Source organism: Magnolia sinica, chromosome 1, assembly GCF_029962835.1.
Source record: "Magnolia sinica isolate HGM2019 chromosome 1, MsV1, whole genome shotgun sequence".
Lineage (NCBI taxonomy): Eukaryota > Viridiplantae > Streptophyta > Magnoliopsida > Magnoliales > Magnoliaceae > Magnolia > Magnolia sinica.
This window is the reverse complement of record NC_080573.1, coordinates 82,428,943-82,447,932: the sequence shown is the minus strand read 5'-3', so window position 1 is coordinate 82,447,932 and position 18,990 is coordinate 82,428,943. Positions and strand designations below refer to the sequence as shown.

Sequence of the window (18,990 nt, the reverse complement as noted above, 5' to 3'; positions counted from 1 at the left end):
CTGCAAGGGTTTCACCACTGGTGAAACAAAGCTCCTGGACCACTCCAAGATGTCTGGATCAAGTCTTCGAAACTCCTCCTCAGTGAGCCACGTATCGTCTGAAGTTGGGCGTGACTTCCACTTGACAAGGAACTTTTGAAAACTGCCGTCCAGTGTCAATACAATCTGATGGTCTAAAATATCATCTATCCCCTTTCTAGATGTGAGAAGGGTAGGTATAGGATGTAGAAGCTGGGAAGATAGGTCGGGAAGAGGCCATGGATCAAGGGAAAGATCTGGGGAACTGGGATGGTTAGGTGAAAAGCTAGACAATGTGTCAGTGGTCCCCTGAAATGAAACTAAATCCTCCACATTGAATGTAGAAATAATTCCCATGGAAGGTGGAAGATCTACAACATACGCATTGGGACTGTTTTGTTTTATAATTTTGAATGGTCTGGTGCCACGCGCGTGTAATTTCCAAACAGTTCCCTAAGGATATCGCTCTGGCCTGATGCGGACCATCACAGAGTCCCCTATATCGAATTCCTTGAATCGTTTATGTTGGCCTGCAGAAAATTTGTATTGTTCATTACTAGTATTGATCTTTTGCCTAATTTCTTGATGCAGTGAATAAATATGATGTGCAAAGGACCCTGCAGACTCTGATGGCCTATGGGACAGGGACAGGGACATAGGGACAAGATCAAAGGCTTTTTAAGTTTATAACCTGTAACGACTTCAAAAGGACTTAAACCTATGGATCTATTGACAGAACTATTAAATGCAAACTAGGCGATAGGTAATGCAGTATCCCACGTCCTGGTGTGCTTCCCCACTAAACACCTAAGCAAATTTCCTAGGCTCCTATTGACCACCTCAGTCTGACCATCAATCTGAGGGTGATAGGCAGAAGAAAATTGGAGCCTAGTACTCATCATATGCCATAGTGTCTTCCAAAAATAACTCATGAACCGTACGTCATGGTTAGACACTATGGTTTTGGGTAACCCATGAAGTTTGACAACCTCACTAACGAACAATTTAACAACATGGGATGCGTCAAAGTTCTTCGAACAAGGGATGAAGTAAGCCATTTTAGAAAAACGGTCCACGACGACAAATATGGAATCGTGTTTTCGAATGGTCTTGGGGAGCCCAAGCACGAAGTCCATACTGATGTCCTGCCAAAGGGCGAATGGAACTGGCAAAGGTGTGTATAGCCCAGTATTCTGCTTTTTCCATTTTGTCAGTTGACAAGTAAGACACTGCCCTATAATTTTAGCCACGTCTTGCTTAAGGCTTGGCCAATAGAATCCATACTCCACTAGGGCAATGGTCTTGTCTCGACCAAAATGACCTACAACCCCTCCCGAATATAACTCCCAGACAAGAAAATCGCGGAAGGAGGTGCGAGGTATGTACAAACGGTCACTCCTAAACAAATACCCATCCAATATTAAATACTCACTGCTGGCTCCTGACGGACTCTCTAACAACGATGCGTACACAACTCCGAAATCTGGGCACTCAAAATAATCCTCTCTGACACGCTCGAGCCCTGTAACTTTAAGACTCATGAAATTCAGTAACGCAACTCGACGACTCAACGTGTCGGCAAGCTTATTCTCTACAACGGCCTTGTGCATAAGCACGAAAGTGTACTCTTGAAGGAATTAGACCCACTTGGTGTGCCTGGGGTTTAGTTTCTTCTGAGAGTTCAAATATCTCAAGGCCTCGTGATCTGAGAACAAGACGAATTCTTACGGCAATAGATATTGACGCCAGTGGCGCAAAGATTGTACTACCGCATAGAATTCTTTGTCATAGGTGGAGTATTTTTGCTTCGTCTCAAAATCCGAAAGTCACGTGACTGGAGTCTCGATCATCATAGCCTTTATCTCGTTGAAGGCCTTCGAGGCTGCCTTCGTCCATTGAAACTCTCCTTTTTTTTATGCAATCCGTGACAGGAGCCATAATGGAACTGAAGCCTCGAATGAACCACCTATAAAAGGTGGCCAAGCCGTGAAAGCTGCGCACCTTGTGAATATTGCAGGGTTCAGGCCAATTGATAATGGCATTGACTTTTTCGGGATCCGCCAATACACCCTCAGCTGAGACAACAAAACCTAAGAAGATAACATTATTAGACATAAACGCGCACTTCTTAAGGTTGGCGTACAATTTTTCAGCTCTAAGGATCCCACAAACCTGCCTCAAATGGTTGAGGTGTTGTTCCTTGGTCATGCTATAAATCAGGATATCATTAAATTAGGCGACCAAGAACTTCCCCATGAAGGGCCTTAACACTTGGGTCATCACATGCATGAAGGTACTCGGGGCATTAGTCAGCCCAAAAGGCATGACTAGCCACTCGTATAGCCCATCTTCATCTTAAAGGCCATCTTCCACTCGTCGTCAGGGCATATGTGGATTTGGTGATAACCACTTTTGAGGTCAATTTTCGAAAAGAAAGTAACATTGGCCATCTTGTCCAACACACCCTCAGCTGAGACAACAAAACCTAAGAAGATAACATTGTTAGACATAAACGCGCACTTCTTAAGGTTGGCGTACAATTTTTCAGCTCTAAGGATCCCACAAACCTGCCTCAAATGGTTGAGGTGTTGTTCCTTGGTCATGCTATAAATCAGGATATCATTAAATTAGGCGACCAAGAACTTCCCCATGAAGGGCCTTAACACTTGGGTCATCACATGCATGAAGGTACTTAGGGCATTAGTCAGCCCAAAAGGCATGACTAGCCACTCGTATAGCCCATCTTCATCTTAAAGGCCATCTTCCACTCGTCGTCAGGGCATATGTGGATTTGGTGATAACCACTTTTGAGGTCACTTTTTGAAAAGATAGTAACATTGGCCATCATGTCCAACATGTCATTAAGACGCGGTATGGAAAACCGATACTTGATTGTGATTTTGATTGTGATTTTGTTGATGGCCCTATCATCAACACATATCCTCTATGTGTCATCCTTCTTAGGTGTAAGAAGGGTGGGCACGGCACACAGACTCATGTTCTCTCAAATGAAACCCTTTTCTAGGAGCTCATCAACTTGCCTCTTCAACTCTGCATGCTCTTTTGAGTTCATTCTTTAATGAGGGAGGTTTGGTAGAGTCGCCCCAGGGACTAAATCAATGGTGTGTTGTATATCCCTCATAGGGGGAAGCTCATCCGGTAGATCATCAGAAAAGACATCACGAATCTCATCCACTACCGGAATGGCCTCAGTGGATAACTCTACACTAGCCACTGGTGCACCCTCCCTAGCCACAAGGGCGTATACCATCGAGTCTGATTCAGTCTCTTGCTCAAAGTCTTTGGCATTTAGAATTTGAAGAGGCTTAGAGTTGGACTTCGATTCCTTCAATTCCTTCGAGCCTCTCGTACCACTCTTTGTGATGGACTCATTTCCAGTCGTGTGCTTGGGTGAGAGAGGATTTAGCTTGACTTTCTTGCCCTCGAACCAGAATGTACACACATTCGAACGACCAAATATGGTGACATCCCTGTCATGAAGCCAGGGCCTACCCAAAACCATGGGAACAACATCACACCAGAGTGTCTTTATATGATCCATACTGAATAGGAACAAGACAACGGTGCGAGACTGGAATGGAAGTCTCATCAACCCAAGACACTGTATAGGGTTGAGGATGGGCTTCAAGCTTTAAGCCCAAACGGCTCACAGTGCTAGTTGATGCCACTTCGGTACAACTACCACTATTCACGATCATCTTGCGACTCTTATCACCACATTTTGCGTAGGTATTGAAGATCATGCTGCGGCGCCAATCGTCGATATTCTTTGCTTGTGCAAAGGCGCAATGAACAACTGCAAGTGTCACAATCTCTTGTGCTCCCTCTTCCTCATCACTAAGGATCTCCGCTGGCTCGTATTCTTCCTCCTCGCTGTCATTTTCTGGGGGGCACTACTTCTACTTGTCCATCAATAAAGAATACCTTGGTACCCTCTTTTGTGTCACACTGGTGGGCAAAGTGACCAAACCCCTGATATCCAAAACACCTAGTCGCATCACCTCTACACGAGCTAGACACAACAACTCCTTTACCCTTATCATCCTTGGGCCTAGACTAATAACTATTGGAAGGCTTGTATTGACATCCAGTATCAGGCTTAGCCCTAGAAGAGTTGGCCTTAGTGTCAGAATTACGATACTCAAACTGCATTCCCACAGATGCCTTAAGGTATTGCTCGACCTCCAACACCACTCGATACATCTGTTCAAGAGTGTCTTTGGCGAGCAACTCTCCTAATGTCAGAACAGAGGCCCATCTTAAATCGAGCAAGAGTGAGCATGGGATCCTCTTCAACCTCACACCGGGTCAAGTACTCTTCGAACTTCTCAATGTATTCAACCACACTCATCGAACCCTAACGAAGAGATTGCCAATCTTCAACCAGCCTCAAGTGATAAGAGAAAGGGAGGTACTTTTCTTTTAGAATTTCTTTCATTTCTTCCCCCAACCTTTCTTTCTTTCATTCCACGGTAGTCCAAAACCTCTTTGCTTAGCCCACAAGCTTCATCTTAGTAAATCGGACTCGGCGAGCATCCGACATGTCGTACCATTCAAAATAGTGGTCCATATCCGCCAACCAATCTAAAAAAGCTTTAGGGTCCAAGTGGCCATTAAACGTAGGAGCCTCTATCCTAACTCCCTTGAAGAGTTGCGCATCTGGGTTATAATGATCATGATGCCCCTTGCGGGGTGGGTGCACAGGTGCGCGCCCACGACTATTTCCTTGCTCACTCTCATTCCCTTGTCTATCCTCCTAGCCACCTGCCTGAGATTGGGTATCTTCACCAATGGCGATTATTAACCTGTTGTGAAGATGCTTTGATGCTTGCATCCATGGTGTCCTAACTTTTGGGTTATTCTCCTAAGAGACTCGGTATGTTGCTCTGTGTTCAAGATGGGGTGCAGGCCAAAGCCGCGTCCAATACGTGTGGGCATGCACTACACAACTTAAGGGGTCTTAAGATGCAACTATATGCGCCTAGACTCCACTATATGCACACTAATGACCTTAGATGAACCTATAGGACGCTATATGGACGAAATTACACAACTCTACAAAAATCCAACAATATCGCTGTCAAAATAAATGGACAACAGAAAATTCAGCAATGTGAATTGCTAACTTTCTGATAACAAGAATTTCAGTAGCCTGTATCATGAACTATGGACCTCTAAACAGCCCTAACTCAATGGGTGCGGTGCATAAAAAAATAAAAATAAATAAATAAAATATGAACTAACCCCTAATCATGCATTGTTTTCCCCTATTACAACCTTGTACTCTGATACAAATTTGATGCGGGACATGAAATTAAATATGGCATGCAAGAAATCAAGCTTGTGATTATACCAATTTTAAACAGTCACAATCCTACGTACTATCAAACATTCAAAAGGGGGAATCTATGAGGGTCCAAACCTACACAACTTTAGGGCAGGATCAAATAAAATTATAAGCCAAACAAGCTTAAAGGAGTGTAAGAATCATCCATTCTTGCAAAGGATTGTTCCCAACTCAAGAGATTCAGTAAGTTTCAATTTGGGGGAAAATCTAAGGTTTGAAAATTGGGGATAATTGGGATTTGGGACTCTTTAGGGTTAGGGATTTGGATTAAGGGGTTTTTTTTAGTCAAAAGAGAAGGAAATAGAGAAAAAAGAGAGCCTGGAATAAGCCACGCACGCTAAACAGCAAATGGGCCTAGACGCACATGCATGACAGGTCGTCCGCACGTGTGTGGGGCCCACAAAATTGGAAACCGACTTCTAGGCTGGAATCGGTCAAGGATGGGCTGCCTCCATACCAAGTTTTGCGTCGATTCGTCACAAAGCATGTGCGTAGTACCCCGCCGAAGTTTCAGCCCCTCAAATGGACCAGAATCTATAAATCTGTTTTTACACTGCTGTAGGAGAAAATTTGGATACGAAAGTGGGTGAATCTGAAGGTGGAAGGGGTGTAGAGGGTAATGGATGTGGTGCATAAGAAGGTGGAGATGATTTGGAGCGGATGTGGCTTCGCACCACAGTAGTTAGCCCTTCAAGGAAGGGAGGGTTTCGCACCCAATTCGATTCTTCAACCCAAAGAGAGAGAGAGGAAGAAACGCAAGAATTTTTATTCATAAAATATCATTGCAATACCTACATGGGATTGCTATATTTATAAGAAAACCCTAAACCCAAAAAAGACAAAATTACTCTTGCGCCATGTGTGCGTACTAATACCAAAGCTAAAGCAAATAAAATAATTAATCTAAGCAATCAAAGCCGTTCATGGTGTTTCTAATAACAAAAATAGTCAAAAATCAAAATCCTAGATCATTTAAAATTAATGGGCCACGATCATGAGATCCAATGGAAGAATCTATGTGATGATCGGGTCCACTTCAATGCTCCATAACACAGCCCCCTAATTATGACGCCCTCCAAAGATGTCGTCGTCGATCCAAATCGAAAGTGAGGCCCGCCTCCTCGAATACGTGCGTAGAGGGGGCATGTGCATGATGTCCCCATCACCAATAAGGACCAATTAGTGGATGCATGCATGCATATATAGGATATTTATCATCTGCCATACATAAATACATACATAAATCATTAGTATGTATCCATATGTCTATTATTTCATATTGAGGTTTGGCTTGGGCCAGGCCATCTGATCTAACACATTACTAAACTATATATGCAATTCGAATTGTATGTGATTCAACCCAAGTTCAACTCATTTAGTTAAATGGGCAACATTTTTTAGCCCGAGCACAACCCACTAGCCATTTGGATTGGCCTAAACTTGACTTAGAAGCAGGTCAAGCTAGTTGACAGGAAAACCTATCTAACCCACTGCCATTGCTAATGATCACGTGCTTGTTTTTCAAACATTGAACATTAATAAAATGTGTCATCCATTCATAAATAAATAAAAAGGTAAACGAGCCATCACCTAATTAAAAAACATAACTTTGGTCATGTTCAAGTCAATAGCATAGAAGAGGGGTCCCTTGTAATACCCCAACCCTCCGATACTCAGGTATCAAATGTCCCCGAGTGTTACCTGAAAGACTTTTCAAACAAGTATACAGTGGCATGTGCACACGTGTTTTAGAGCTTAAAGATTTAGAGATTGAAAGTGAGACTCTAATTCCAAAAACCCTAAATTAAGAGTCCCAACACTACATACTCGTCGGTCAGGTCCAACCGTCACACATGACGGTGCAATCATACATCTCCCATGACTGCTCATGTGAATCCACATATTTCTTCATCTCCTCATGTTCTTCATCCAAATACTTGCCCATTATCTCAAAGGGCATGAGCGGCTGCACACCCTCACCCTCACATTGCACCTCACTTATCATATTCTTGAAGTGCAAGCTCGTTGTTGCATTCATCGTGATTTGATTTATACAAAAAACTTCACAATAAACTTCCCAACCTTTTTCCTTACATCCGCTCCACTAAACATGTCATTTAATTGTTTTTTTGTCCCTCCTGCTTCCTTGTACATCCTCGGATGTGACAGTAAATCCGGCACCCGCATGCTCGTTGCTGCATTCATCGTGATTTGATTTATATAAAAAACTTCACGATAAACTTCCCAACCTTTTCCTTACATCCCCTCCACTAAACATGTCAGTTAATTGTTTTTTTGTCCCTCCCGTTTCCTTGTATATCCTCGAATATGACAGTAAATCCGGCACCCGCATGCTACTACTCCTCCCCATACTACTATATCTCCCCCTACCCCACTCCCCCTAGCCCCACTCCCCCCTACTCCACTCCCCCCACCAAGCTCATTGGTAGACCCCTCAAATCTAGGCCCACTCTCCTACCACCTCCTCTTAATCCCTATCCCGATCATCCCACATGGATTCCTGAAATGCACGGCTAAAATCAGGATCATCATCGTCATCGATATCCACTACATCCTCCTCCCCTACATATGACGGCATCCCCAACTCCTCCCTAATTTCCATCTCCCGTGTACGTCGTTCATCTCTTATCTTCATATTTTTTTCCAATATAGCTCTCATCTCTTGTCGCACATCTTATGGGCACTTAGGACCGTCCACAACATTGCAATCCCTCCCACTAAATGCTCCTTCAATCGGGTAACCCCGCCCCCCCAACTCTTCGACACATGGCCACATAAATTACATATACTCCTAAATAGATTATCAAGAGTGGGTCATCGCTATCCTATATCAAGTTCTCCCTCTTCTTCCTCCTAACATATTTTTATCTACAAAAGAACATCATGCTAAAACTTCTTAGGGCCCACCTCAATGCATATGATGTATATCTATGCCGCCCATCCGTTTTGCCCAATCATTTTTTGTCAACCACTACAAGTAATTACAATAAAATAAAAAATAAAAACTTTTATTGGTTGAAAAAAAATTCTAACCTCTGATTAGTGGACACTTAATTGTTATAATAAGACCATTGGACACAAGTACTATTGTTTCTTCCCAAACTCGATGTATGCGTTGTATATCTACACTGTCCATCCTTTTTGCCAACTCATTTTAGGGCATGGGCCCAAAAATGAAGTAGATCCAATTCTCATGTGGACCACACAAGAAACAGTGGCATGATCGACATTTAATCCCCACTATTTCATGTTGGACGGCCCACTTGAGCCTTTGGATCTGCCTTATTTTTGGGCTCGTCCTAATATGCCCTGGAAAAATGGATGGAAAGAGTGGATTTCTCACAAATATCATGGTGGGCCCCACCACGAGCCCCACAAGACCATGAGGCATATTCAAATCTCATGTGAACCAGACCATAGGAAACAGTGGTACTTGAATGCCCACCATTAAAAACTTCTTAGGGCCACAACAACGGTGGGAACTTGACTGTGGGTCCCACCGTGATGTATGTGTTGTATCCATACTGTCCATCCATTTTAAGAGATCATCCTAGGGCATGAGCCAGAGAATGACAAAGGTCCAAAGCTCATGGACCCCACCACAAAAAACAGTGGGGACAATGATGCCCACGGTTGAAACCTTCCTAGGGCCCACGATATTTAGTTGAGATCCAACATGTTCATAAGGTCGCACAAACCTGGATGAGCTTTTAAAATGGATGGACAGTGTGGATGTAAGGCACACACACTACAATGGCCCCCACAGTTAGGGATCCACCAAGTGGATCCGGTGATCCACCAAAATCGCACCTGCTGCACACCGAACCAACGATGTGTGTAAGACCCTGGTTGTGGCCCCATCCATTATGTATGTGTTTTCTCCACACCGTCCATCCATTTGGAGAGACCATTTTAGGGCCTGAGCCAAAGAATGAGGCGGATCCAAAATTCAAGTGGATCCTACCACAGAAAACGGTGGGAACAATGGCGCCCACCATTGAAACTTGAAACCACTTCTGTGTGGCCCACCATGATGTTTGTTTGAGATCTAACCTGTTCATAAGTTCATGCAGATATGTGCGAAGGGAAAACACAAATATCAACTTGATCAAAAACTTGTGGCCCTCACAAAGTTTTTAATGGTAGGCACTCAATCCCCATTGTTTTGTGTGGTGGGATCCACTTGAGCTTTGGATTTGACAGATTATTTGTCCCATGACCTAAAATAATCTCTCCAAATGGATGGACAAAATGGATACACGATACATACATCAATGTGGGCCCCACCATAAGGGCCGTACCATCTTGAGTGCAACCAAGTCGCATGGAATCCACTCTCCTTAAGGGGGCGCAGATTAGGTGTTACGTGGGTAACAGCTTAGTGGGTGTCACCCTTACTGTAAGGCCCACCTTGATGATATGTTGTATATCCAGTCTGTCCATTCGTTTTTTCTGCTCATTTTAGGGTGTTGTCCTAAACATCAAGTACATCCAAATTGTAGGTGGACCACACCACATGAAACAGTGATGATTAAACGTTCACCACTAAAAACATATGAAGGCCCGCTTTAAGTAGATCCATAATATTTATTTGTCATCCAACATGTTGATAAGGTCAACTAGAGTGGATGAAGGGAATGTACAAAGATGAGCTTAACCCAAAATTTCCATCGCCTATAAAATGCTTTTAATGGTCATTCACTACTTTTTTTGGTGTAGTCCACCTGAAATTTGGATTTGCTTAAGTTTTGGCATAACACCCTTAAATGATATGAAAAACTGGATGGATGGCCTAGATAAAACATATACATCAAGGTGGACCCCACAGAGCCCATTCATGAAGGAAGCGGATTAATTGTTGTACCACACACTAGCGACCTCGATGGTGTCTGTACGTGGTGCATGCAGAAGAGCCCGACAATCCTCAAGCACTATAACGTACGAATGATGGAAAGAAGATGAAAGTTGTGGGGCCCATCATGATGTATTTATTATATCTACATTGTCCATCCATTTGGCGAGATCATTTTAGTACATGTAACCAAAAATGAGTCATATCCAAAGCTCAAGTGGACCACATCACAAATAGTTGTGGGACAATGATTCCCACCATTAAAACATTCGTAGGGCCCACCATAATATTTTTTCTCCATCCAATCTGTTCATAAGGTCACATAAACATGGATGAAGAGAAAAAACAAATATCATATTTATCCAAAACTTCTGTGATCCCTAAGAAGGTTTCAATGGTAGACGTTCAATCTCCCAATACTTTCTGTAGTGTGGTCCACTAGATCCTTGGACCTGTCTTATTTTTGGGCTCAACCCCTAGAATGATTTTGCAAAATGGACGAACAGTTTGGATATAACATGTACCTCATGGTGGGGCCCACATAACTTGGTGGTGTCAACACACCAGCCAAGTCGCTGGTGTGCAGTACACCAGCTGATCTGCTTCCATTTGTAAAACACTTCGAAAGCCATTTTCGCAACAAAGGGTTTTGGTCCTTCCGGAACCCTAAAACCCTAAAATTTCTCAAACAATTGCCAAATCTCCAAGATTTTTGGCAAATTTGTTGTTGAAATCTCCTTTTCCATTTAAATCTATCATTTGTTCGACAAATATATATATATAGGGAATTCGAGGTTTTTTCGCACTTACAGCAGACCACTAGCTCTCGATCGAGTGGCCCACCAAATTCAGCTTCCAATCACGCAATTTTCTTCTATAGGTACCGAAATCCCCTCTCTTACATGGATTAAAAGCTTTCCCTCTATTTTTTTTATTTTTCAGTATTTACGCAACCCCAACATTCTTAACCTTTTATTGTCGAAATTCTCATCGAATGGTTGTTAGCTACAGAAAACCTATGAGTCTGTGACAAAGTTTGCAATAGACCCGTGAGTCTGTAACACGACAGTATCGCTAATATCGGTGATTTCTCAAAAAATCATGCGATATTGTGAGGCATATTGAACGATACAAAGAATTCTTGTTTTTCTTTAATTTCCAAGGGATTTTTTATCGGTTTCATCTCGTTGGCCAACAATAACAATAATATTAGACGACATATTGGCCGATAGTATCGATATTGCGAACCACATGGCATGGCTCCATCTTGCAGCAGGTGTACTATTGGGCCGTGTGGATGCTTTGGATCTTTGGTTTTGGGCAAGAAGTGTGTCCTATGAGGTCTGGGCTTGGATTTGAGCTTTAAATCACGCTTTGAATTTAGCTTGAATTTGGCTTGGGTTTTGAACTTGGCTTAGGCTTAGGTTTGGCTTCGAGAGATGGCTTAGGTTTGGCTTGGATTTAGGTTTAGGGTTTAGGGGATGTAGGAGTCAAGAACCATTTACATCTCAAGTATTGTGATGATCAAGCTACTAGCCCCTAGGTGGGGTGTCTACAATGCAACTCAGCACTTTACAGAAAACTTTCAAAAAGAAACAATCATGGATGTTCTTCCAATACATGGCAATGTAGTCTTTTAAACAAAAATGACCATTACGGCTGCTATTACCATTATTGAATACCTCGCTACCAAAAACAACAATATCTTTCACTTATACTACCGAGTTAATTGCATGATTCTTCTAACTAGGCACCATTCCCGCTTCAAATCACACTTCAACTCAGGCACCCACTCCCACTTCCTAGTCGTATATACTTGCTAACATTTTGAACCAAGGCTTCCCTACTCTTACACCTGTATCTATTGTTGCTTCACTTTGCACTTTGTCAAACTATACTACCAACACAGTCTAACCTACACTTTTTGAAGTAAATTGAAGCCCATATGCCATCACCACCTCACTGAATTTTTCAAACTACACGTGGAGATTGCCACATAAAATCACTTTCAAATCCCTAATACAGATATAAACACAGACATGGATACTAAAACATTTGTGCAAATCAGCACTTTACAGAACACTTTCATAAAGAAACAATCATGGATGTTCTTCCAAGTTCCAATACATGGCAACGTGGTCTTAAAAGAAATTTTGACCCTTACGACTACCATTATTCTTATTGAATACCTCACTACTGGGAACAACAATGTCATTAACTTATACTACTAAGCAGTGTTCGAAATGTCGGTATCATGTTACGTATCGCATCCTTGAGATACAGATACATATCGATTATCGCACAGGATATATCATTTGTATCCGGGTAATTTATCGAACTTTTTGGGAAACATGGGAAAACATTGTGAAAATGATTGAATTTTCAATGAAACTTTAGGGATTGTTAACAAGGACCTTTATACACACTATTAAATAAAAACATCTCAAAAAAGAAGTGCATATAATAGGTTTCCTTTGTATGGGGTCCTAAGCTATGTGTTGTCTAATTGAACTAATGCAACTATATTCAAATTGAATGCATAACATTTAGAGTGTATGTTAAGATCATTTCATCAAATACTCCTAAATACTTCGAAATTAGTCTCAATAGATAGCTAGTCGAAGGGAAATTTCGAAAACAAATTAATATTTATTCATTTTTAATTAAAATAAATAAATTTTATTATTCGAAAATTGACAAGGGCTTAACAAATCAGTAGATTAGCCGTCATACATGCTTGATTTCATGTTTGGAGTGCAACATTGCAAGCAATTTGGAAGAAATTGGAGAAATTTCGAATTTTCCCCACCACTTTTCCCCAAATCAGATCACCTACACTTAAATTTCATAATTAGAGTGTACGTGATTCATTTCATCAGATACTCCCAAATAGTTAGAAATTAGTCTCAATTGATAGATGATGGAAGGAAATTTAAAAAAAAAAAAAAAAAAAGGAGAACAAGAATAACCAATGGATATCAAAATCAAAGCTCAAACTCCATTATTTTTCATGCAAAACATGAAGAACTAATTGATTTATAACCATTTGACACTGATTTAACATAATTTCAAATTTAAAAAAAGGATCGAAAATTGAAAATACTCATCAGATCAAACATTTGGGATATATCGGCACTACCTATACATTTCGTATTGCACATGTGGGATACAAGATATATCGTGGGATATATCGGCTGATGTCGTCGATATTTAAAACATTGCTACTAAGTTGCACGATTCTTCCAACTAGGCGTCATTCTCATTCATGCTTCAAATCACACTTCGACTCAGGCTCCCACTCCTGCTTCCTTGTTGTATATACTTGCTAACATTTTGAAACCAGCGCTTCCCTACTCTTGCACTTGTATCTATTGTTGCTTCTTTGCTTCACGCTTTAGGGAACTATACTACCAACATGATATGACCTAATTCATTTTGTGGAGTAAATTAAAGCCCATATGCCATCAACACTTCATTGAATTTTTCAAACTAAGCATACGAAGATTACCACATGACCGAATGGACTAATTGCATTCCACCACGCGTCTTCGTTTGCTACCGAATTTACCAATAAATAGTCAAAAAAGGCCGGCAATTCATGCCTTTCATTCGCTCCAACTTACCCCAAAAAGTAAGTCCCAGGGCATTTTCCAAAATCCTAAGTCTGTGCTCCGTGCACGCTAGACAGCATGCCATGCACAAACCCTCTAAGGTCGGCACACATTGGTTTGTGCTCGGCACACACCAGGATACACTCATCACACGACCTCTCCAAGGTCAGGGCACGCCCCCTATCTCTAACATGTCGCGCATTCGGGCCTACTGCCTAGTGCCCTCTTATGGCCAGCGCACTCTCATTCAATAAGGGGAGGTGCTACCCAATTTTTTGGGACAAGAATAGCTTCGAAATGACTAAGTCCCTAAAAGTTGGCACACAGACAAGCGGGTAGGCACATGCCCCTCTCTACCCAACACACGGGCCTATCTACCCGGTGCACAGCCATCCTGGCCCAATGCACAGCACCCTACGTACCCACTTCAGGAATCTCGCCCTACTCTAGCACCCTTTGAGGGCAACACACCCTACTTAAGATGTTACCCAATTGATTAAACAAAGAAGCCTTAAAAAATGGCGGAGTAGTGAGAAGCCAGCACATGGACAACATCCCAAGCACAATTACACCCAGTCAGCGCATGGCAATGCCTGCTTGGGGCACACCCAGCCCTTCAAAAATGCTATATATATATATATAAAATCCTATGTATCGTGCAATATATCATAAGATATCGCAAAATATCATGCAATATCGACGATATATCGTAATTCATCGTGATTTTCAATTGATTTTATACACAATATCATCCAGTCGATATCGACGGCATCTTTCTATAGCCATCTACCAAGGAATCTTCTTGCAGCCAACTACCCTTGGTATCTATTAAACAGGCATCATTTTTTGTGAGAGTGGACAAATCCCTTCTACCAGTTCCACGACTTCAAAATATATATATATAGGAAAATCTCTCTTACCTCAAGATCTGCTTGTGGGAGTGGCCTTCAATAGTTCAACTAGATTTGGTGAGCCAATCGCCCAGTGTGTCGGATGTAAGAAAACTTTGAAACCATTTTTTTTCTTCTGGAGAGAATTGCTTTTTTTTAAAAAAAACGAGATTTACACTAAGGTTTTGGGGATTTTGGTAGGGATTTTTTTTTAAGATGAAATCCGGGCGAAATTTTTGGCCCGTTGAACGGATTCGAAAGGGCTTGCGGCTTTAACAGAGAAGAAGATGAGCGGGTTTCATCTTTCGAATGAAGTCGGGAGTCCTAAAAGGGAGTGGATTCGGTGCAATTTCAGTTGCATTTAAGACCGTGCCGCCCTTACGGTGGAGCCCACCCTGATGTATATATTTTGTATCCATTCCATCCATATGTTTGGATAGATCAATTTAGGTCAGGGGAAAAAGAATGAGGCATATCCAAAGCTCAAATGGACACATCACAGAAAATAGTAGGGATTGAAAGCTTACCATTAAAAACTTCTTGAGGGCCATAGATGTTTTCGATCACGCCAATATTTGTGTTTTCCCTTCGTCCATATCTTCCTGAACTTATTAACAGGTTGGATCTCAAATAAACATCATGGTGGGCCCTAGGAAAGTTTTAAATTTCAACGATTAGAGTCATTGTCCCCACTGTTTTCTGTGGTGGGGTCTACTTGAGCTTAGGATCGGCCTCATTCTTTGGCTCGTGCCCTAAAATGATCTCTCCAAATGGATGGACGGTGTGGATATAACACATACATCATGCTGGGGGCCCACAGTCAAGGTCCCACCCACTTCGTCAGCGCGGACTGGGGAGTACCCAACTCGGGCGCGATTTTTGTGGATCCCTATTTGGAGGGTCCACTGTAATGTATGTGCCTTACATCCATATCGTCCATCCATTTTGAAAGCTCGTTTTAGGGCCTGATCCCAAAAATGAAGCAAATCCAAATCTAGTGGATTTCTGCCCCATTTTTGGGCCCATGCCCTAAAATGAGCTAGGAAAACAAACGGACAGGGTGGATTTCTCACAAACATCAAGGTGGGCCCCACATATGGTCGGAGTTGGGTCCCACGTCAATTCATTGCATTCTTGGGCGGCGACAGAGTAGTTACACTTCAAATGAAGGACATTTTGGCCTTTAAGAAAATATAGTTCTAAAACCATATATAATTGACATGGTATACAATGTGAGGAGTCGAGATGTCCAATGGTAGAAAACTTAGACAGGCTAATTTAAATACTTTAAAAGCGGGCATTTTCGATCGATGGCCCCAAAGGCAGGCAGTTATGTGGAGAAAACCATTAATTCTTTATATTTTGTACATTCAGTTCTATAGGAATTGAATTTAAATTTCATACTTCTCTTCATAACTCAGCTGCTAAAAAATCTTATGATTAAGGTCTTCAAACTTTTTTTTCCTTTTTTTATCACAGTTTTATAGGTACATAGGATGAACAATCTAGTACAATCCATTGCATTGACAGCGTTAAAAGCTTCCCATCCCTAGCACTACTAAGTACTAAGGGCAACTGCAAGGTAGTTTCCCTGACAGCTCCTAGCAAAAGCTGGGAATCTAATGTTATAACAAACAGCCAAGAACCACACACCAAACATAACACACAGTCAGCTCTCACTAACCCAAAGAAAGGCACTAAGAAAGAGACACACCAAAGTAAAGAACAAACATATCACCAACTGTATTGAAGAAATAAATATTATCAAAAATCAAATTTATGGATCAACAGTGCAGCAGTTCGCCAACAGACAAGCCAACATAACAAAAACAGTCAATTGCAGTGGATACTAAATAATCGTGAAGATGAATAACACCAATGTTAGAAAAATCAAAAGTGCTGTTGTAGAGATGTATGAAGAAAGGAATGATTAGTATTGCGACGACACATGCACGCAAGAACAGAGAGGAATCAGTTGTTACTTTGCTTCTACACAAACCTGGCTATCTTCAGAAGTAGTTTTTAGCCTTTCCACAGTATCTGTAGACGATGAAAATCCATCACTTTCCCCACCTGGAACGAGAACCTTCTCAGACGCTGCTACCGTTGTAGATGCAGAATCAGCATCATAAGACGACTTTCCAGCAAAAATCTTCCCTACAAAGGAACATCAAATAAGCTTTATAGGGACAAAAAGAAAAGGTAGACAACAAATTCACCATTTTCTACTCATAGCCAGATGACAGTACAACTTTGTATTATTGGATTGTGAGAAGTAGGAAGTGTGGGTGTATCTATCAGTCGGTGGCAGTAAATGTGGCCCCAAGAACAAGTACATACAAAAGCATTGGAAATAAACCCCTCATATATGAACATGGTGGCATTTATATGTACATATAAATTAACATATATATGTACACGCAAAAAAGACAATTTTATGCAAAAGAAGAGTATCATTTTCCTTCTTGTTCAACTGTTGGTAGAAGCATCTTTATATGCATCCTAATATTTGTATTTTTTTCCATAGGGACCAAACATTCGGCACGAATAATCCATTTTTGACCTCTAAATGTGGAAATGGACAAACAATCCACTCTATCATCCCTTACTGATAATGAACATAATTGCACAGGTGCTTTCCCAGGTCTGATGCACAGAAAACATGACACAACCTACCATGTGAAGATTGAATCCGATGCTGTCCTTACCAGATCTGGACCCAGATGGTGCTCTAAATACACCCACACACAGGAATGGATGCAGAAATCTCAAATGGATGCACTCATTCACACTTAAAGATATCTATCCGGATCACATCCAAGTTAGATTTGTAACAAAAATCAGCAATAAACAGCAGAAGATCTCCAAGAATGTGGCTGGAATACACAGAAATAAGCAGCTAAGCCTACAGAAAAATCAGCAGCTATGCCCAAGATAACTAGGCTCTGATTCAAGTTTCTCAAATCCTAAGCCCATTTGTGGCATTCACCACATTAGAGATCATCAACCCTTCAGGAAAAACCAGTAACAGTTTTCATAACTTAAAACTTTTCTTTATTTAATTTAAGAACTGCCCATACACATAAAGAAATGGTCCTATATAGAGCTTCCACCGAATGGACTGTTATAAGATCTGGTTTCTCTAATTTTAGCTGCTAGAAGACTCATTGATTATTAACTAGATAAAGAAAACCCTAAAGCAAAGGGGTCTAGAACACTCACTGATAATTAACTAAATAAAGAAAATTAAGAGAAGATCAACTTCCCAAAATGACCCTATGCATGTCCGCCATACGCATTGGGCATCAATTTCTTCATTGAGAAGGGGCGCAAATGTCTCTAGGGAACAGCTGGTTGTTGCTTCATTTAATTCCCATTAATGTTGGCCAACTAGGGCCCATACATGGTGCTGGAATGATCTTGTGAGACCACACAAGAGATTGTTGCTTCATTTAATTCCCATTAATGTTGGCCAACTAGGGCCCATACATGGTGCTGGAATGATCTTGTGAGACCACATAAGAGATTGAGGATCTGCTTGCATCAGTTCCCCTGTCTTCAGAAGAGCTCACCCTCAAGTTGGAGATTTGGGTGGGATATTCAAACTTGATGTTATCACCAGTTCACCACGGCAGATCACCACAGCAGGCCTGTTGTCTTTTCAGGGGCCACTATAGATGAATTCCTCCTCATTGGCTAGGCACACCTAAGTTTAGAATGGATTTTCATTTTCTCTTGCATCCATGGTTTCAGACCCTCTCATGCACCGCAACAGTCATACCTTTCGTTTTGTTCATTGGTCTTGGTTTGAGTTGTTCTTGAGCCCTCCTGTTGTCCATCACGCCTGCTGCTAGCACGGTACATACCAACCCGCCACTATATGCAAAGTCCACTATTTCCATGGCAACAAACTTCACCATGCCATCGTGTTGCAAAGGGTCATCCCTCATTGAATTGAGTGTGATTTTCTTCCCATTGTGCATAAGATTGTAGGTATAAATGAACTCACAAAAAATGCGCACATCAACCGTAAATCGATGGGCGGCCAAGTAATATGGCAAACTCTCACTTGGAATAACATCACACCATAGTACTATATGGGATTCAGCATAATGTTGCCCTAATGAGTAGTTCACTAAACAGTAATGAGTCATTCATAGTTTCTTCTCACCAATCCCTGTGATCTGATAAGGCCAGGGCCGCTCCCACATCTTGATCCTTAATCATTCA

General features: G+C 41.6%; 1 protein-coding gene across 5 annotated transcripts in view; it reads right to left on the bottom strand.

Moving 5' to 3' along the window:
* LOC131251290 (1,4-alpha-glucan-branching enzyme 1, chloroplastic/amyloplastic) overlaps window positions 1–18,990 on the bottom strand; it is a 142,997-nt gene that overhangs the window by 116,296 nt on the left and 7,711 nt on the right. For 4 of the 5 annotated variants that reach the window (XM_058251943.1, XM_058251934.1, XM_058251926.1 and 1 more), the window contains exon 2: window positions 16,760–16,917. In XM_058251943.1, the coding sequence (XP_058107926.1) occupies window positions 16,760–16,917 (158 nt within the window). The remainder of the gene's footprint in view (window positions 1–16,759; window positions 16,918–18,990) is intronic. The other variant, XM_058251951.1, reaches the window with a different exon arrangement.